Raw genomic sequence first — 22,404 nt, 5'->3', positions numbered from 1 at the left:
AGTCAGACAGAAAAAAAGAATCTCATGTAGCAGCTGTCTCTTAAAAGATGGAAAGATACTTGTGTAGTTTGACGGCGCCATCATGGCGCCGTGCTACTTCCGGGTTCTACGGTCGCCACAAACTATGTTAAAAAAAGTAACTTAACTCCATGCCAACATGGATAGTTCATACCTCCACTATCCATGTTGGCATGGAGTTGATTTTAAATAGTGTGGCGAGCGTAGCGAGCCACCGAGCCCGCAGCGTGGGCGAGCGAAGCGAACCCCGCAAGGGGACTCAGACGCACGGCACCATGCTGGCGTCGTGAAACTACACAAGTACCGATGGAAATTCATAATAATCTTCTAAACCTTAATACTGTGATATGTTGGTTTCTCTGTAGCATTGCACTGTGATGTGATGCTCACATTCTGCTCTTTGGCTCCCTGTATATGCCCCACTGCTTATGTAAGTCCTGGGGCAATCATGCAATTGGCTGAAGGTTTGAATTCCTAATAACCATAGCCGGCACCACCACTAGGCAGGTTTAGGCATTTGCCTAGGTTGCTGGCCACTGGAGGGTCGCACCCCCCCCCCAGCAGCACGGCGGCCACATCGACCCCCCCACCCCCTCCCATGGAGCAGTTGAGCGCCGGTGGCACCCCTCCCGCCTGGGGCGCTCCGGTACCTAGCACCGGCCCTGCTAATAACTTGTAACATACAACAGTACATGACCATGGCACACACATTAAAAGACAATAACAGCATTAAAATGTGCACTGTGCAAAATACCTTGAACCATTTTATCTTGACAATGTTGTCTATGTCTGGGCATTCAATAGTAACCGAAGATCCCAAAATTAGATTACCACTAGAGTATAATATATCACGATTATAACACAGTCCATCGTCTATTTTAAACACTTCTACTTTTGTAAGAATCTTGTTGCAGGATGTCGGACGTCTGTTTTTAATAAGAGAAAAAAAAATACTGTGAATAAAAAATAACTACTAACTACTATGTGTAGACAGTGCAGCACATACATTTTGAGCTGTGCGATTGTAATACCCTGGTACTACAAGAGTTAATAACTATTTAGTTGTATCATGCATAGCTAGGGCTATTTCCTGTGCATTGATTGGGAGAAGTTTGGAGATCAGGCAGTGTTCACATGCAAGCCTCCTGCAGAGGGGGAAGACAGGAAGTGTAATGGTGTGTACACACGGGGTGATATGATTGCTGGCGATTTATTGCTAGCAATATATCGCCAGCAATCATATTGCTCAGTGTCTCCTTTTTATCAGCGATGAAAAGTAGACACTGCTGCTGTCACGGGGCGGGGATGGAGAGAGACCTGAATGGAGGAGGGAGCAGCAGACGCTGCTGCTGTCACCGGGAAGGGGGGGAGACGCCACCTCCCTGTACTCACTGCTAGTCAGAGGCAGCCGCACAGTCAGGTAAGTGGCGCTGCAGCTTCCGGGTTGTGACGGGGAGGAGGGTGGAGCAGCGCTGATCTCTGCCAGGGGATGGGTGCCTGTCCGGCGCTGACCTCCTGCTCAGCGCTGGGGGAAGCCGCTGGTCACAGAAGCATGTTCCTGCAACCGGCGATCACTAGGAAGTACACACGGGAGTGCACAGCTGGCGATTTATCGCCAACAGCACTCCAAGTCACTGGCAATATGGTTGCTCAGCGACCATATTGCCAGCAATTTCAGCCAATATCGCCCCCGTGTGTGCGCACCTTAAGTTAGAAAGCAGCAGATTCAGCATACGTCTGGAGTGAAGGAGAAGGTGCATGCATGTTGCTGGGACCATGGAATGGCTAGCCATCATTTCCATGGTCCCCAGCAGCCATGAGTTGCATCGCTTCTATGGAGAGAGCAGCAGCACATGTGGGTTGCTGTGAATAGAGCCCATTTCTGCATAGAGGTGAATGCAACCTCAGTGAGAGCCCCTCACAGCTGTGGTGTAAGTTCATCCCAGTTGCCCAGAGGCAAGGTAAGTACTGGTGCCCCCCCAAATAGCTCATTCAGTAAAGTGTCTGTCTCCAGTAAGGTCATGGGTCTAATACAGGGTGTGACACTTGCAAAAATGATGTTAGAAGGGGGAGTAAGCCACATTAGCAATATCAACTGCTTTCAATGAACTGATTTAAACTCAAAGGGAAGGAGAGGTGCCCCCTTGGGAACAGGAGCCTGGCGGCAGATTACTTAATTGCCTCCCAGAGTTCTGCCCCCGCCTCACAGCACATCTGGGGAGTGCTGCCAGTCCCAGCAAGGAGCCTGACAGAGAGAGAGATCACAGTGTGAGAGCAGCAGTGCTCAGAGTCCAGTGAGAGGGTGATACCCACCTGTAGAGGTGCCCTAGAAGAGTGCCAGGTGTGAGTCTCTGGAGAGGATGTATCTGGGTGAGTGGTCAAAGCCACGCGGCATGATTAGTAGCCCCCAATTGACAAGAGCCTTGTTATGTATGAGAGAGACAGTAACCTGTGAGATGTGTAGCACTACTGGTCCCAGAAAGCTCTGGTATGTACTGCTGTTCGCCATATTTATGCCTCTGTAATTAACTGATGTGCTGGAGGAGGTGCCTTGATGTAACCGATGCAATGAATGTGTAGGAGATGAGGAGATGGTGTGATAAGTGACCTGATGTAACCTTTATGCTTTGTGCTGGAGGAGAGTGTTCAAGAAGTTATCTCTGCTATACAGTACCAGATTAAGCCTTCGGGGGGCCCGGGGTACTTTAGACAGGGGGGCCCCCTTGCACTTGTCATTACTGGCTGCAAACTGCATGGGAGAATATTACACTGTCAAAACACAGAGTAAAGGAAGAATAAACTTGGTCAATGGGTAACTGCAGGGGATATATATATATATATATATATACATATATACATATATACACATATACACACACACACACACACACACACATACTTACCACATGAAAAGCCTGTGTTTGTCCCTTTGCACCTTACTCTGTAGGAGACTTCACAGTCCTAGTGCTGCCTCTGATTAAAACCCCCCCATGACTAAGCTGCTGCTGCTGCTGTTCTCCATGGGCCTGAGAAGCATGTAATGAGCTCCACCAATCAGAGCTCAGCACAAGCCTATCAGCCTCTGCCCTCTGGTGCAAAGTGTCATGGGACTTAGTCAACTCCCAGTAATGCTCAGCACACTCGTGCAATCAGTGTGCCTTGGCTCCCGATACTCAGCACCATTAATCATTGTCACATACCTGTGCCTTACCCATGATCAGCCGGAGGAAAGTAAGTGTGATGCACTATACACAGTGACTGCAGTTATGCATACCTAGTGTCGGTGAGGTTTTACATGATGAGATGCATGACTGGAGCACGCATCTCATCACACCCAACAATTGTACCGTGTATGGGCACCTTTACTGCAAACTGTCAAATTATATTCACTCCACTTATTAAATAAAATCATTGGTACTTATGTATTAGCAGGACGCCCACTAAGCAAATTGCTCATTGCCGATTCTGCGTAAGAAAATCGCATCGCATGGGCCATTTTAGTGCCGTGCGATGCGATTTTCCTATGTAATTTATTCACTGCTCTCTTGGCCCTGGCGGATCGCATTGCATGGATCGCATCGCAGGGCATGACACCTCCCGCAAAATCGCATGGGTACATTAGCTATACAATTGTATAACATGCAATGAGGTTTTCGCCCCCCCCCCACTATCCACGCCACCCCGAAGTGTAGCGAGTACACCGAGCCCTGCGAGGGTTGGCGGAATGCGTCTTCCCGACCTTTTCATACCCCACTATCCACGTCGGCGTGGAATTGACTTGATATAGGGTGGTGAGCACAGCAAGCCACCGAGTCCGAAGCGTGGCGAGCGGACGTGGAATACATGTAAAGTAATCCGCGTCCGCTCGCCACGCTTTGGGCTCGGTGGCTCGCTTCGCTCGACACGCTATATAAAATCGATGTGGATAGTGGGGATATGAAAAGGTCGGGAGGACGTATTCCGCTGTGCTCCCCATGCTTCGGGGTGGTGTGGATAGTGGGGGGGTGCCTAAAACCTCATTGCATGTCATACAAGTGTATAGCTAATGTAATGGCATCGCACCCTATAAAATCGCATGCAATTTTGCGGGAGGTGCGATGCGATGCCAACAGAGCAGTGGGCCAACAGAGCAGTGAATAAATTACATAGGAAAATCGCATGCCACTAAAAAGGCCAATGTTATGCGATTTCCCTATGCTAGCATACGTATGCTAATTGGGCGCCCTGCTAATACATAAGTACCAAATCATTAAATTGGGCATAAATTAGCAGCATTACATTGGGTATATTACATTGGGCATTTAATAGCAGCATTACATTGGGCATATTGTGATTTGCAGTAGAGCAAACCATTCCCATGATATAGGTAAATTTTCGATATGGTAGATTCTCAACATTCCTATAAGTAGATGGTACTTGTGTATTATCACGGCGCCCACAATGTGCATCGTAGGGCATCTCATCGCATTGCATACCATATAGCGGCATACGATGCATGCGATGCAATGCGTTTTTTTATTGTAATGAGTCTAAAGTAATGCGCGTCCCCTCACACTGCGCTCGCCACGCTTTGGGCTTGGTGGCTCGCTGCGCTCGCCACACTATATAAAATCACCTCCACGGCGACGTGGATAGTGGGGGTATGAAAAGGTCGGAGGACACACACCGCCACCACTCGCGGGCTTGCTGCGCTAGCCACACTTCGGGTTCACGTTGATCGTGGCGTGGCGTTAACAATGGGGGGGCATACAATGAAAAATGGGGTCTGGGGGCATTTAACTTTGGGGCCAATGTAAAATCGGGTCGGTCAGGTCAATCGCATCGCATGCAATTTGGTTGCATGCAATGCGATTGACCCGATTTTTGCAACCCGATTGCATACAATTAAAATCGGTGGCGCCGTGCTAGGAAACAAGTACCGAACATTTTAATCATGAGACATATTTAGTTCTTTGCTAATTCAAATGTTAAAAATGTGTATTTTGCCTACACTGCAACAATTTAGTCTGTTGTTAGAACAACATTAAAGTAATTCCACTTCTCCGCATTATTTGGTTGGACTATGTTTAGAAATGTATGATTTTTAGCACAATTTGATTAGCTATTGATAATTGAGGCATCATGTTGTATGCAATATTTACTTTATCCATTTTGCATTTAGTGTGTGAAAAAAAAAAATATGTGAAAAAAAAATATTTTGACTTTATCTTTTAAAGAATTCCACAATTTTCTTTGTCTGCTAACAGATATTTAAGGGGCATCCACACAGGGCGAGTTCAGCTCCTTTTCTAAGAGATCTGACTAGATTGCTTAGAAATGGAGCACTGATTGCTCCATGTGTATGCCCTGCAGCGATGGCAATGTGTTGCCCTGTGCGTTGCTATGACCCGCAGGGAAAGCCAGTGCTTGCGCTGGCTTTCCCCAGATTACGGAGCTTTGACTATTAAAAATAAGCAAAGCCCCGCTCAGCACGTTCACTCAGCACAAAGTATTGGTGGTGCATCGTGGTACACCTGCGATGTGTGCAGAGCAATCATACTTAAGCACGGCACTCAGCAAAAGTGCAGGATCACCACGTGTGTACAGGGCTTTAGGGGCTATTTCTGGAGATTCTATTAACAGTAAAGCAATATTTTGTATGTAATATAGCCATAATAAACCCTGCACAGAAACAAAATAAAAGCCCCATACACTAGGTGATATTACTCACAGTGTCGGGTTGGGCCGGGGGGCAGGGTGCCATATGCCCCCGAGACAGTACAATATCAGTGTCCTAGGGCCAGCTTTGTACGCATGGTCGGGAGACATACAGTACACAGCATCAGTGGTGTAATTATCGAGGGTGCAGTGGGTGCAGCTACTATGGGCCCCTTGCTGATCCAATCACTGGCTGCCTCCATGTCCCACATCTCCACTTCCCCGAAGAGCTTCAGGGATTTGCACTCCACTTCTGCAGGCTGGAAGTTGTACTCTGGGACCCACTTTCAGCATCCAGGGCTGTGCGGGGGTGACATGGCCGGCACTGTGCAGCATATGTGGAGCGAAGACGGTCTGAGGCTGTGACGCCTGCTGATCTCTGTGCCGCAGTGACCCCTTCCAGGATTAGCAGTTTCTACAGGATGAAGACTGTAGTCTCCCGGCAACTGCTGTTTGCCTGATGAGTTCAGGGCCGTGGTGGGGATGCTGCAGTTAGCACTGACTGCTCTGCCCTTATTGGGCGGACCTACAGTAAGTGGCTGTACAGTAAGTGTTTATCTGCTGTATTTATGTTAGCTCTACTGCACATTACAGTGCCTAAGGAGGGGCCATGCTTGTGCTGCCAGCCAGCCCCAGATATTCACAATATTGCTCAGAAAGCCCTTTGTTTACAATATTGCCTAGTGTGTACACACCACATTGATAATGATGTGCAATTTGCAGCCTTGCTAACAGGACTGAATCAGGCCCATAATGTTCTGCAACTGATTTTTATTATTCCAAGAACTATCTGTACATGGCGCTGATCACTTGTGAGATGACAGACTTACCTGAGCACACATAAGTAGTAGTCTGTATCATCCAGCCTTGCAGGGAGAAACATAAGGTCATTTTGATCCTGATGAACTCTCATTTGTACGTCTGAGGTGATTTCTGTATAGGAGCCATTTCTAAACCACGTTACATTGAAATTGCTTTTGTAAGAGGAACTTTCAAGTGGACAGGTGACAGAAATGGGCTGGCCTTCCGCAACATATTCTATGTAATTCTCCACTCCATCATCTTCACACAGCTCTACAAAGCAAACCAGGCAAATGTATTATGTGTGTACCTATGCACAGAACGTGCTGTACATATAACATGGATGGTGCCCTTATCAGGCAGACGTCTTATTGCTTTATGAAATAAACTACATTGCATACTTTATTTAAAATATCTGCTTTCAAGTAATATCAAATTATAAAGGGGTATGGATCATAGGGTTGACTCAATTAAGGTCGACATACATTGTGTCGACCACTGAAGATCAATAGGGCTTAGGTCGACACCTGAAATAGGTCGACATGGCTAGGGTGGACACAAGCATTAGGTGGACTATGGGAAGCTCGACAGTCAAAGGATCGACATGAGTTTTTCATGTTTTTATGTCCCAAATGTCGATGTAGTCAACATAGATACGGTCTAAGTGTACTGCGGCCCCCCACATGGCTCACTGCACCCCCCATGCTTCGGGCACAATATTATATTCTCCCTACACGCCCTAGTGGATGGTAGGATATGAAATACCGCCTGTCGGCACAAGTCGACCGTCCCATTGTCAACCTAATGCCTGTGATGACCCTCAAACCCTGTCGACCTTAGCCATGTTGACCTATTTCAGGTGTCAAGCTATGCCCTGTCGACCTTCAGTGGTCGACTCAATGTATATCGACCTTAATTGAGTCAACCCAGTGACCATGAGGGGGATGTTCTAACATCCACAGCCCTACATCGCCCCCCTCCGCCGGGTACCGCATTTGGAATAATCGTATATGCACTAACATTTGCGATTATTAGTGCAACGGACAGCTCTTCCGGGTCTGAGACACAGGAGTCCCTATGTGCATGCGCACAGTGATGGCCTGGCTGCGGGGCATGCTGGGAGGGATCCGTGATGGATCCCTCACTCCATAGGCTTCCATAGGGTATCGATACCCTGGCGAAACCCTCCACAGCGCTGCCAAGATGGAGGGGCATTAGAGCATATGAAAATGCATTAAAAACCCGGGTTTTTACCACATTTTTATTTTAGAGCATCCCGTTCCATATCCCTTATAAGGACAATCAAAAGAAAATATATATAAATAATGTAATATTTTGGATAACTGGACATCATAACACTGAGAAATGTACATATGTAGCCATGCTCATGGTTTCCTTGCCAATCGCCATGTGGGAATCCCATGTTGATTGACGCAAACCATCGCCATGTATTTGCATCTAATTTGCTAATATAGCTCCCAGAAACACATTGAGCGGGGTGATTCTGTGTCGTGGGTGCAAATTTAGCGCATCACACGGGAATGAGCAATGGCGATCTGGCAAGGATGAGCACAGCTACATCTTTACTGCATTTGTTCTATGATATTACTGTTATTGCATTTCACAGTATCTAATGTGTTGTAGTAGCCTCTGGGGTCAGCACCCCATTAGATTTATAGAGCGATGAATTAATTAGACTAATCACTGACAAAGGCTTTGCCCTTTCCTAAACAGAATACTGCAGATGTGTCCTCATACACTGTTGCTATCAGGTCCTGAGCAACTCAGCAGCACCAAGTGTGTGTCATATTTGCACAAATAAAACAACTGGAAGTGACAGATTACATTAATCAATTTGATGTGTGGAATTTGTACATCTGTGTTGTACAGTAATCTCTATATGAAGTGCTACCATGCACCATCCAAAGCATTTTCACATGTTAAGTTTTATTGTGCTTTATCTGAAACAGTGGCATAACTACGGTCCTGCAGCCCCCGCGGTGGCTTGGGGGAGCCAACGCCAGTGGGGTCTGCAGGGAGTGGTCAGAGCTTCTGTGCTAACAGGCCAGGAGCTGCTCTGCTGCTGCCTGTTTAAGTGCTGGGGAGATGTTGAGAGCCAGCAGCAGCTGAAGTGCGTGCAGTCAGAGGAAGCTTCCACCTGCTTAACCAGAACATAGCGTGGGCATCCTTACCCGAATTCTGCAGGCCAGGTATGCCTGACACTAGAGAGGCAAGGAGGGGAGCCTATCCCAGCCAGTTACTAGCAGCCCACTGCACTGCTCCCCCAGAGTGGGAGTGGCTTGCCTCGGGCGCAGGCTGCAATGGATGAGATGGGGACCCAGCCATGGCTTTACCTCCTCTGACCGCCCCACTGCCCATCTGCTGCCTGCGGCCTGCCCCATCCTCCGGCTGCCACCTGCCCCATCCTCCACCTGCTGTCTGCCATAAGTTAGGTGAATAGCAGATATTTTGATGAGTAATTTTTATGTCTATTTTATTTGAGAGTAACATACAGAGGTGCAGGTAGAACAGAGGGACAGAGAGATGCAGGGGGAGCACAGGGATAGAGAAATGAAGGGGGACAGGGGGGTGGAGAGGTAAAGGGAGCACAGAGTGGTGCAGGGTGGACAGGGAGACAGAGAGGTGAAGGGACTACAGGGAGATGGAGAGATGAAGGAGGGACAGAGGTGCAGGGGGGACAGGAGTATGGAGAGGTGCAAGGGGGTGGAAAGGTGCAGAGGAGACAGAGGGATATATTGGTGCAGGGGAGGACAGAGAGCTGCAGGGGGATGGAGAGGTGCAGTAGGACAGGGGATGGAGAGGTGCACAGGAAAACTGAGAAGTGTAGGGGGGATTGGGGGCAGAGCAGTGCAGGTAGGACAGGGGACGAAGAGGTTCAAGGGGGATGGAGAGGTACAGAAAAGGAGGAAATGAGACATGCAGGTGTAACAGGAGGACGGAGAGGTGGATATAAGGAAGAAGTGAGAGGTGACATGATGGAGAAGTGCAGTGGAGACGGGGACAGCAGGGAGGGGGGGAATGATAGGTGACTGGGATGGAGAGATGCAGGGAAGGAGGAAATGTGAGGTAACTGGGACAGAGAGATGAAGGGAAGAAGGGAATGAGAGGTGACTACGACGGAGAGATGCAGGGAAGGAGGAAGTGAGAGGTGCAAGTGTGGCAGAGAGGTGCAGAGAAAGGGAAAGTGAGAGGCGCACAGTTGAGGTGGATAAAGAGGTGCAGGGAAGGAGGGATTGAGAGATGCACACACAAACAAATATATATGTTGTTGAGAAGCGCTTAATGTAAAAAAAGCTAAAAGATACAGTCGTGATTATTAGGGCAGTATTCAATGAGGCCAATTCGCCATGTTTCATGGCGAATTTGTGTTATTTTCACTTTGGAAGGGGATTTTTTGTGTCAGAAAGTGAATCACCCTATTCAACGTGCACTTTTCGCCGACGGTGAACAGTGAATGAGGGACAATTCACCGTCTGATGCTTTCCGCAACACGCTGTGGTTTTTCAATGGGTTTTTCAATGTGATTCGCCGTGAGTGTATTCAATGAGAAGATGGCGAATTGCTTTCTAAGTGATTTCGCCGTGTGTCACCGTGTAGCAATCGCCATATTTTCATGGTGAAGTGGAATGTGAACTATTAAAATAATGTTGTTGTTTTTTAAAATTTGGTGTAAAAAAATCAGGAATTTTATTCTGTGAAGGGGCATACTATTTTTATTCATTTGCTTACAGCACATGAATATATATTTAATTTAAAAATATATATATTTCTTTTACACATAGCAGCCAGCAGGGGGCCGGGAGCAGAGAGCCGCTCATTACATATTCATATATTCACTGCTCCCGATCATTACATATGCTCGATTGGGAGCAGTGCATATTTGGTCCCCTGCTGGCTCTCCCGGGGGGCAGCTTGTGCTGCCTGGCTCCCGGGGAGCCCACTTCCCCCCCACATACATTCTGGGGCAGGCAGGGAGACTTCCATCTCCCTGCCTGCCATCGTCCACGGGCTCCCTGCGTCGTCCGCCGCGGGGGTTCACATTCGCCATCAGGGGCAGCGAGCCCCTGCCTCGTTGAATACTGTGTCAGCGAGGGCTGGCAGCGAGGGCTCCAGCCCTACGGAACATGGCGAATGTGCAGCGAATCCTAAACATGATTCGCTGCACATCGCGATTAGGTTTATTGAATATGGCCCTTAGAGTGGCAGCCCAAACTTGGACAGGATTTTATATATATATATATATATATATATATATATATATACAGTAGATCCCCAATATTCCAATTCGCACTATAGCCTCTTTCACAAAATATGTATACAATATGTTGCAATTAGATGCTTGGCAGCCTCGCCACTAAGTTCCCTGAGGGATAGGGAACAAACAAAGCCCAATACTTTTACCCAATAGTGGTATGGCGCCTAAACCAAAGTCCAAATGCACTCTTGCAAGTTCCACATCCAGTGAAGTAAGTAGGAGATGTTTTCCCAATAATTGTTTATTTTTCTTCACAGGGTTGTCAAGGTAAAAACGCTTGTAGAAAATCCAACGCGTTTCGTCTCATAGAGACTTCATCAGGGAAATATAATTGTGATATATTGTGATCGTAAATTATTCGGATCTGTAGAACATTTCCCTTTTTTGTATTATATAGAGATGTTTTCTAGGGTTTTTTAATATAAGGACATAATGTTCCTTGGATCTATATTAGGAATAAACAATAACTTCAGTTCAGGTTTGGCAATTATTGTGGCCTATAGCTTAACAGGTCTTAGTGTTCCTGTCAGCCTCCTCATTAACGGAGCTTTAAAGGGTTCACCTAAAATGCGGATGATGATCCTTCATCCAATAAAAATATGCAAACAAATCTCCAATAGGACTTCTGATCGCTTCAGAGGGGCTAACAGAATTACTTTATTTATATATATATATATATATATATATATATATATAATATCCTAACATTATAAACTCCAATCATGCTGCCAAACTAGGTCATGTTTTGTTTAAATTCAGTAGAGTTTTACTATGAACTTATTATCCTCCCCTGATTCCTGATTGCCCTACATGTCATGTACACATTACTGATGTATATAATTGTCTCAGGGAATGCCCAGTAATAAGAGGTTTGGCCTGCAGTTAAATGTCACAACAAATTTAGTTTTGTTTACTGCATTCCTTTCACCTCAGAGATATATATATATATATATCATACTTGCCTACCTGACCCTCTCTATGCGGGAGAAAATGCTCTGTTCCTGGACTTCCCTGGTATTGTAGAATTGCCCTACTGACGAAGTACGTGATTACGAAACGCGTTGGAGCGCGGCCTGGCATGCCCATCTGATGTGTCTGGAAGCGTGACATCCATGAGTGTAACCGCTCCGACTTAAAACTGTGTCTGCGACACAAGTGTCTATGCTGTTGTCCTGCGGTGGTTGAACCGCCCACTGTGGTACGTTATTTTAAACCTGCCTATGCGAAAAAACTTTTTAGAAAAAAATAAATATCACCTTTTATATTGCACTATGGAGTGCTCTTGTTTATTTTCCTAGAAGAAAACTCGGACACAAGGAGTAGTTGAAAATCTACGTTTCGGAGCTTTTAATCACACTCCGTCATCAGGATCCTGATGACGGAGTGTGATTAAAAGCTCCGAAACGTAGATTTTCAACTACTGCTTGTGTCCGAGTTTTCTTGAAGAAGTGAGTGCCATCCCAAGAAGGTATCTGGATTTGGAATCCCGGCAGGGAAACCAGGGAAGGCACCACACAAGTTGAATCCCGCTGAGGTGTGCTGGCCAATACTGTGTCTATATATATATATATATATATATATATATATATATATATATATATATATATATATATATATATATATATATATATATATATATATATATATATATTTAGACATATAGATATATATATCTATATATATATACTGGCAGAAGCTCATTTAGTTTAGTGATATCACTCAGGTGCTCACAAGGGAAGGGTAATTTTGATTGAGACAAGCACAGTTTCCCCCAGCACCCTGATTGATACAGTAACAAGATACCTGTATCCTATATAGTAACAGAATTCAGCCATCTGGGTTACATATAATTGCGCAAATGTATGAATAAGCCCCCAAGCCTCGTCAAGGTTTATTGGGGATCCCTAGCGCTGTATGTAGGTGCTGGGGGAAACAGTGTGTTTTTCTTCCTTTCACTTTATTATGATTCATTCTGGAAGGGTTCCCTGGGAGTCAGCAGATTTTCAGGAGAGTCAAACAGTTTCTGAAAGTTATTACTGCTACTGGCAAAAACATCCCAAACTGGATATATCCAATTCCTCCTGTTATCCAGTAATAGTATTGAAACTATTTCTCATTTTCAAGACATACTGAATTAAAACTCAACCCCGCAAGCTGGGCAAGCTCCATCTGTGTGTGTATATATATATATATATATATATATATATATATATATATATATGGCTGTAAAGTGATATAGAGAATCTGTTTTATTGCAACATTTGAATAAATAGGAGGCTGTATTAATCTAATGTATGTAATTCACACAATTGCTGCCAGTGCTTTTATTTTAAACTGAAAATATGATTAAGGAGAAATGTATTTGTTTTATCCATAAGCTTCACATAGTACTGTGGTGAAATAAACACTTTGGCAGGAAATGGTCAGCACATTACACATACATGCTCACAGCTACAGCTAAAAGCAGGTAATGAGAGCTGCATAAAATGTCATACTTGCCTTCTCTCATGGAAAGGCTGGGAGGGTGCCCAAAAATGGGGGGTGGTTCCTGTGCGTCCGGACGAGTCATTTATTAGAAATCTGACTTGATTTCTTCTCCTGGTCTGAACTATGGGTACGGCCAAGTTGGACATTGGACCTGATTCAGACCTGATCGCTGGGCTGCAAATCTTCGGAACCCAGTGATCAGGTAAACGGCGCCCAGCCAGAGTGGCTACCCGCACCTGTGCATATAGGTTTGCAGCCCTGCACACAGGGGAAAAACATTTGCAGGTCTACACCAGTTATGGCTAACCTTGACACTCCAGCGTGTTCACCTACACATCCAAGCATGCCCTGCATCAGTTTTAGCATGGCCAAATAGTAAAACTGTAGCAGGACATTCTGGGATGTGTAGTTCAACAACAGATGGAGTTTCAAGGTTAGCCATTACTGGTCTAGACTTTCTCAGCAGTGCAATGGCCGCTGAGAGGAGGCCGCTGCTGATGTCAGCACCCCTTACTCCCAACGGCTGGGCAACACCTGCGTTTTCCAGGGCACTCCCAGAAAACACCAACGTGCCACCCCCAAATGCCCTGAGCCTGTCACTTGACTTACAAATGGCCAGCGATGGCTAGCCATTGCTGGCTTTGTTAGTACGGGCGACTTGCACATGTGAATTGTGGACCGTGCGCATGAGTGGTTTCCCTGTAATCGAATTCACAGCTCTGCAGTCAGGGCTGAATCATGCCCCATGTCACATGACCTGCTCTGCAAACCAGCTCTTAGCAACTCTAGTTGCATGTTCTTCTCAGCTTATCGGTGCTTAGTACGCACTATGTAATCCAGGAATTGTTGACATTGTATTGCCAGAACTAATCAATCAGGTCATGTTATTTGTAAAAGGTCACCTGCGGATCTTTAAAATGTGTCAGCTGGTAATACACCTGTATACATGCTGGGAATTGTTTGGGGTCTTAAGGACAGAGATTGAGAATCACTGACTTGGAGGACCTAGCACCTTGGCTCCTGGTTCTTGATAAACAACATTCTGTATATATCGAAACCGTACACTGTTTCGATATATACCTCATGCTAGCTGATTTAATATTTCTTCTTTCCAGGAGAAGCAGGAAGAGAAGATGAAGCTGACCACTACTGGGGCAGGTTGATTCGTGGCATTAAGTGGTGGGTTCTAAATCCCAGCTAATTTGTGGTTTTGCAACTCCAATGTACCAAGATCAAAACTGCTACATAACCGCCAAGAATGCATACTTAAAATAGAATTGAATATCCAAGCACAATCATTTTTTTTTTGTAGATGATTAAAAGAATAAAATAGAAACCTGGGACTGATCAAACACACTATAAAACCGCTGACAAACCCACCCAGAGAATGAGGTTTTGCCACACAGGTGTGATTGCAGAAACAACAGGTAAATGAATTGATTTTGACAATAAAGAATGATTAAATTGAATATCATCCACCTAAGCTATTGTGAATTCTAAGGTCTTACCAGACTTGACTTTAAAAATAATACTGTATGCCCGGAAAGGTACTGTGTCCCATTTCCGGTGGAGGACCTCTTTAGGATACCTACATCCCTCAGGCCCAAATCACATAATCTCCTTCCCTCTACCGAAGTTTTCCTCTCAGTATGGGACTCTTTGTCGGCCAATGTCTATTAAAGTTCCCCCAGATTCAACTTAAATACCCCCTCCCAGGGTCTGAACTTTTTCATTACCTCCAAATAAATCATTGGTGGAATGGTATCCCCCGCCAGACTGCACCACTTAGCGCTCCCACTCTGCAAATCTACTTTCGCCTCACTCCACTGCACTCTAGAGAGGACATCACATTCTGGTACAAAACACTTCTAGACATGCCTGTTATTTTTAAATCTAACACACAGAAGAAGTGGGAAACTGTCCTGTGTCTGACACTGGGAGGCCCAATGGAGCAAAATATTTCTTTCCTCCCACTCCTTGTCGCGCAGTTTGAATCATACTGAAATGCATGTGAAACTGATCCACAGGTTGTATCTCACCCCAGATAGACTGAACTCATTTTGGCCCACCTGCTCCAAATTTTGAAGGCAATGCAGAGAAAAAGGACACATTTACCACATTTTTTGGACCTGCCCACTCATTACTGATTATTGGAAAGATGTATTCAACTTAATTAATCAAGTCCTACATATTACTCTAACCCCTTCCCCCTCGGTGGCATTATTTAACATATTTCCGGACTCTATTCCCTCCTGCAAGCGATATGTCTTAGGGCATATCCTCATCGCAGCCCGCTCAGCTCTGGCTCAGTGCTGGAAACAACCTACACCTCCTCAACTAGCAAAAGTTATTCAAAAAATCCACTTCAATTACACCATGGAAACGAAGTATATTCCTTATTCTTATTCGTCTACATCCCCACTAGTATGCTGGTCATATTGGTGTGACCATTCACCGACGGGGAGGGTTCACACCATTTCCCTAAAGCCTCCCATAGCGACCCTCGTCAATTCAGCCTTAATGTTCCACATGCATTTCATAAATATCCTGAGACTCTATTAATATTATATTCTAGGCCTATGTGTAATTATACATTGTTACCATTTACGCCTATATATCCCATACTGTACAATATGTGCTCGACATAATTATTCTGTTTAGACATTTGTTTCTTTTTTTTCCTTGTATCTTGCAGCAGTCTAACTGCCCCATGTGTACCCCTTTCCCTGCCTCCCCTTTCTTCTTTCTGTAACCCCCTCCCCTCTAAAAGTTATTGAACTGTTTTCAATAAAAATATTGATGTTAAAAAAATAATAATAATACTGTACACAAACAAAAATGTAAACCATCAATGCAATCTAGCAAAATAGTTTTGTCACATACAGTTGTTTTGTTCATAGGATTACGATTCAGTTTTGAGCAAAAAATACACTTTGTGCAGCTGATTCCTCCAGAAACTGGTGCACTTTGGTATCAATGAAGATAGTGGATGAGGACACATCTGTATCAGGGCCGGTGCAAGCCTCCCCTCCGCCCCAGGCAAATCCTCCGCCCGCCGCCCGATGCACCCCCCCGTGCTTCGGGGGGGGGGGGGGATTTTTGCGGGTGATACTGCAGCAGCCGCCCACACTCCAGGGGGGTGGGGGGGGTGGTTGTGATACGGGCAATACTGCTGCCGCAGCAGCCCCCACGTCCAGGGGGGGAGGGCAGCGTTGATTCAGAGGTGGGATGGGGGGTGGGGGAAGAGGGAAGCCCTCTGTCTTACCTGCTCCCCGCTTTCTATGGTACCTCTCCTCGGCGGCTCATTTCCGCCCTCCAGTGGCCGGCGCCCTAGGCAAATGCCTAGTCCTGCCTAGTGGTGGCGCCGGCCCTGATCTGTATTTATATAGCAACCCCATTATTGCACACACTTGTAATACTGTCATTTTCAATGAATATTAAAATTTACTTACCTGCCTTATATGATGGTAAATATATCAGAGTTAATATATATAGCATAAAAATAAGGCGTGAAGTAACCATTTCATGGACCTATAATAAATAGTAATAGTTTGGGAGAAAAAGTAGAAATTAGGGCAATGAAACAGTTATAAAAATACAACCTGTACTAGTGGTTAGATTTACTAAGCAACAATTTTTGATGATTTTTGTCTGTTTTTCTATTTAGTATTTCTACAGATTAAATTTCAGGAACAAACCTGTTAAGAATTAGTGAGTGACAATGCTTAGTAAATGTAGCCCAAGGTCTTTAATGGCATTAACTTCGTTTGAAAGTAATATGATCACTTTCGACATCTTACATGCACTGACGGAAAATACATCGGAGATTGAATTGTAGGGGGATGGATGCGATACAGGTAGTTTCATGGTAGAGAACAAAATTGGAACTGTATTATAACTTAATATAATAAATATTTGATAGAATAGTTAAACTGAGCCAACACAGTTTAAAAAGACCAATAGGATACTAGCCTATATAAGAAGAGGTATGGAGACTAGGGACTCAAATGTTATTATTCCTCGTTATAAAGCATTGGTCAGACTGCACCTAGAATATGGAGTACAATTCTGGGCCCCACACTACAAGAAAAAAAACATCACAGAACTGGAAAAATTCCAAAGAAGAGCAACAAAGCTAATAAAATGGTTGGAGTAATTAAATTGGACAAATTGGGATTGTTTACGCTAGAAATGAGACATTTAAGGGGAGACATGGTTAACATTTACAAATATATCAGGGGCCAATATAATGAACTGTTAGGCAACCTTTTCGCTTTGAGGAAGGACTCTAGGACACGTGGGCATGAGTTTAGACTAGAGGAGAGAAGATTTCGTACCCTTAAAAGAAAAAAACTTTTTTACGGTCAGGGCAGTTAAATTGTGGAACTCTCTTCCTGGAGATAAGGTTGGACAAACATCTATTGGGCAAAAACATCCAGGGGTACAAACAACAATCATAATCTGTATTTAATGAAAACAGATTTCAGTTTATATAAGGGATGTAGCAAATAGATAATGCACTCGAACCAAAGGTTGAACTTGATGGGCGCATGTCTTTATTCAGCCTTAACTACTATCAGGGCCGGACTGGCAATCTGGCACTTCTGGCAAATGCCAGAAGGGACTATGGCCAGGTGGGCCGAATTTGAGTCCCGCTTGCCGCTGGCAGCGGCTGGGACTCTCCTGTGCTCAGCGGCGCTGGCCGCAGCTTAAAGGATATGGCCGCGGCTTCGGGAAAATAGCAGCCGGCTTTCTGCACTGAGGACCTGTCTCAGTGCAGGAGGATATAGCCGCGGCTTCGGGAAAATGGCCGCCGGCCTCCTGCACTGTGGACCTGCCTAGACAGTGCAAGAGGCCGCTACAGAGGGCAGGGCATCGGGCGAGATTTGGGACGAGGGTCAGGAGGATCCTCACAAGGCAGTGAAGGCACCATGATACTTCCTACTTCTGTCCGGCTTGTGCATGTACATTACTTCCCCCTGCTGGTGCTGCAGGCAGCCTCGGTGTCCATCCTCAATCAGCTTCACAGCCTCAGGTAAATAGCATTTGTACAGGGGGAGAACAGGACTGAGGAGTCAGGACACCACAGGCTTCTCCCAGAGAACTTCTCTGAGAGAAGCCTGTGGTGTCCTGACTCCTGAGTCCTGTTATTGTGCAGGGGGAGCAGCCTGTGGTGTCCAGTTATTGTGCAGGGGGGCAGCCTGTGGTGTCCAGTTATTGTGCAGGGGGGGGGGCAGCCTGTGGTGTCCAGTTATTGTGTAGGGGGAACAGCCTATGGTGTTCTGTTATTGTGCAGGGGGAGCAGCCTCTGGTGTTCTGTTATTGTGCAGGGGAGCAGCTTGTGGTGTCCAGTTATTGTGCAGGGGGGGCAGCCTGTGGTGTTCTGTTATTGTGCAGGGGGCAGCCTGTGGTTTCCTGTTATTATAAATGTGTAATGGTGTTTACAATGTGTTTCATAATGTTTTCTGTTCCTTTTTCTGATGCTTTCCATGAGACCACGCCCCCTTTTCGCCGCGCAAGGGTCCCACATGCTGCAGGTGGGCCTGTGTGCTCAAAATGCCAGGGCTGATTTCTGGTCCCAGTCCGGCCCTGACTACTATGTAACTATATAGTTTAAGCAAGATTATGTGAAATACATATTGTAAAATATTTTTCATGTGTTCGTGTCTCAAAGTAAAACATAAAGTTGGTGAATATTGCCTCAGTAATGGAATTTGCAAGGGGATATCCAATACCCTATCGCTCTGTCTAATGGAGGGAAGGGAAGGGGAGGAACTAGGTGGCAGAGGGATATGAGTGCCACCACCTCTCCAGGACCACTTTACGCCCTGATACAAGCACATTCAGCAATCCTAGCTCCCTAGCACATATTCTAGGCAATTCTAGGGTCTGATGATGATTTCACACAAATGTATGTCCATATTCACAGATGCAAAATATGCTCATGAAAAAAATGCAAGTACATGTCTTCTGATGAAGCAGCCCAATACACAAGTGTGGATCATTGGAGGGACAATGTAAAATGTATAAGATAACAACAAATACTCAACATGCATTAGGTCAACATGTACAAAGGTTGGAAGTAGGATTAGTTGACATGACAAAGGTTCACATGTTTTTTGTTTCCTGCAGCATGACCACCACAAGTGCAATGATATAGCCTTGGGGACTCTCTCTGCTTGCAGCACCTTGGGCAGCCTTATTTTAGGGAGATGCGAACGCCCCCAGAGACTGCCTTGACTGCAGTGCCAGCTTCTACACAATGACAGGAGCCAGATGCTGCACATAATGCTAGAGTGCAGCATCCGGCCCCTGTCAGTGAGCATGAGCCACCCTTGGGAAGTGGCAGCAGAGTGGAGCCCAAATCCCTTGCACCACCTCTTTTTGCAATAGTTGTGTTATTTCATGTTAAGATTTGTTAGTTGTACAGAATGAGATTATGGTATTTATTTAAAAGTGTAATCTTGTAAAAGCACAAATGGTCTGATGACATCAGAGGCTATATTGCTTGAAGGGGATCTAGGCGCTACAGTCACATGCAGCCTGAAAATGTTATATATATTTGTTGAATATTTGTACAATAAGCCGTATTCAGCATTGATCTCTGAATAGTAAACATTCCCAATAGATGACAGCGGTCGCATTCTGGAAAATGCAACCGCAGTCTGAGTGACATAGGAGAGGTGGCATCATGCCATTAAGTCGGCGGTGATGTGGTGTTGGGCGAGTGCAGTCCGGACAATGGAAGCATGTCTGGACCGTTTTCAGGGCGGTTTGCCGCAATTACGTGAAGTCACATGCACTTTCTGCAAGCCAAAACATTATGGCTGCGCAGGCAGGAGCTGCTATAGTTGTGCAAGCAATGTATTATTCACTGTTGCGGGGAGCATGCCGCTGCCCACTGACTGACCACCGGAGACGAGTTAGCTGCAGTGCGGGTGCGGCCATGGCAGAGATGACAAATCCTCCCACTGATTCAATTGACTGTACACAGAGCCGGCTATTGGCTACTGTGTACAGGATGGGCGGGTGGCCTGGGATGCGTCGGAGCCAAGGGAAGTAGCAGTGTCTGCTGGTTTCTCATCCTCTATCCTGCTTCAGCTTCTCCATTATGCGTGTGATGTCATCACTTCACACACTGGGGAAACATGGAGTGGAGAAGCCAGCAGAGGTGTCTGTCGCTGGGTCACCGGCAGCCATGGAAGGAGCGCATCATATCCCCCACCTGCACTGCTCTTAGGTAATTTAGAAAGGTGAGGAGGAGCATAGATATATATGTATATGTGTGCATAGATATATTTCCTTTATTTGTGATCTGTACATATATGTAAGTTTCTCTAATATCTATCTATACCTCCCTGTCACACCTGCTCCCCCTAGATATCCACTGTCTGCTTGTCACACCTGACCCCATAGTGACCCGCTATCTCCATCACACCTGCCCCCCAGTCCATCGCTATCTTCCTGTCACACATACCCCCCCCCCCAGTTACCCACTAGGGTCCTACTATTTTGGTGTATAATGTGTATAAGGGGTATGTTGTGGTGTGGTACACTGCACTTTAAGGCATGCCCCCTTTCCACTGGCCACACCCCCTTTTCTGGAGCGCCACTACAGCCTTTATTTTTTCATACCCCCCACTTTAAAATGTCCACTTTGAGCACTGCTTATATATATATATATATATATATATATATATATACTAGGTGATTCATCGCGCCCTCCGGGCGCTCTTCACACCGTCGTGAGGGGCTTCGCCCCATTAGAAGTAGAAATATATGTGAGTGTGAGATGTAGTGTAATATGGTGAATAATGTGGGTAAAGTTAATTTGAGTGAGAGCATAAATGTTTACAAAAGAAAGTGCATATAATTGCAAAGGGGGTGTAGTGTGTGATAGTGTTATGATGAATTTTTATGTTGTTTAAATGTTACCTAATCTAGATGTAGGAAATATGTATTTGAATAGAAATATTTTATAAGATTTTGAAAAGAGGTTGAACATTGTGATGCTTTTTATTGTAAAAAGTTAGGAAAGTGCTTTGATATAAATAAGATTAGTAAAGTCACATATTGGAGGCAAGGATGTGTGTGTGTGTGTGTGGTTGTGAGTATTGGAGGCAAGGATGTGTGTGTGTGTGTGTTTGTGAGTATTGGAGGCATGCATGGGTATGTGTAGTTGTGAGTATTGGAGGAATGGATGTGTGTGTGTGTACTTGTGAGTATTGGAGGCATGGGTGTGTGTGTAGTTGTGAGTATTGAAAGCATGGATGTGTGTACTTGTAAGTATTGGAGGCATAAATGTGTGTGTGTGCAATGGGTGGTTGTGTGTGTATTACAGGTATGGATGTGTGTGTGTAGTTGCGAGTATTGTCGGCATGGATATGTGTGTGTGTAGTTGTGAGTATTGGAGTCATGGATATGTGTGTGTGTGTAGTTGTGAGTATTGGAGTCATGGATATGTGTGTGTGTGTGTGTGTATTTGTGAGTATTGGAGGCATGGATGGTGTTTGTGTAGTTGTGAGTATTGCAGGTAAGGAGGTGTGTGTGTGTGTGGTTGTGAGTATGGTAGGCAAGGATGTGTGTGTGTGTAGTTGTGATGCTGGGATGGTTGGCTGGGTGTGTGTACTTGGATGTTTGTGTGTGGTTGTGAGTATTAGAGCTATGGATGGGTGTGTGTTTGTGTGGGTGTGTTTAGTTGTGAGTATTGGAGGGATGGATGGTTGTGTGTGTGTGTAGTTGTAAGTATTGGAGGCATGGATGTGTGTGTGTGTGTAGTTGTCATGATTGGAATGGAGTGGTGTGTTTGTTTAGTGTGAGTATTGGAGGCATGGGTGTGTGTATGTGTGTAGTTGTCATGATTGGCATGGAGTGGTGTGTTTGTTTTGTGTGAGTATTGGAGGCATGGATGTGTGAGTGTGTGTGTGTAGTTGTAATGATTGGCATGGAGTGGTGTGTTTGTTTTGTGTGAGTATCGGAGGCATGGATGTGTGTGTGTGTGTGTGTGTGTGTAGTTGTCATGATTGGCATGGAGTGGTGTGTTTGTTTTGTGTGAGTATTGGAAGTATGGATGTGTGTGTGTGTTTGAAAATGATGTTGGTGCGTTAGCAAACATAGTAAAGTGT

At 45.3% G+C, this 22,404-nt stretch overlaps 1 protein-coding gene across 1 annotated transcript in view; it reads right to left on the bottom strand.

Moving 5' to 3' along the window:
• LOC146060769 (interleukin-1 receptor type 1-like) overlaps positions 1–22,404 on the bottom strand; it is an 88,581-nt gene that overhangs the window by 38,623 nt on the left and 27,554 nt on the right. The window contains exons 5-7 of the mRNA XM_083174387.1: positions 16,732–16,810; positions 6,546–6,789; positions 773–944 (exon numbers count right to left, since the gene is read on the bottom strand). Of these exons, the coding sequence (XP_083030513.1) occupies positions 773–944; positions 6,546–6,789; positions 16,732–16,801 (486 nt within the window). The 5' untranslated portion in view covers positions 16,802–16,810. The remainder of the gene's footprint in view (positions 1–772; positions 945–6,545; positions 6,790–16,731; positions 16,811–22,404) is intronic.

The sequence above is a fragment of the Crinia signifera genome, chromosome 2, assembly GCF_055691185.1.
Source record: "Crinia signifera chromosome 2, ASM5569118v1, whole genome shotgun sequence".
Taxonomy (NCBI): domain Eukaryota; kingdom Metazoa; phylum Chordata; class Amphibia; order Anura; family Myobatrachidae; genus Crinia; species Crinia signifera.
This window is presented reverse-complemented; position numbering and strand designations above follow the sequence as displayed.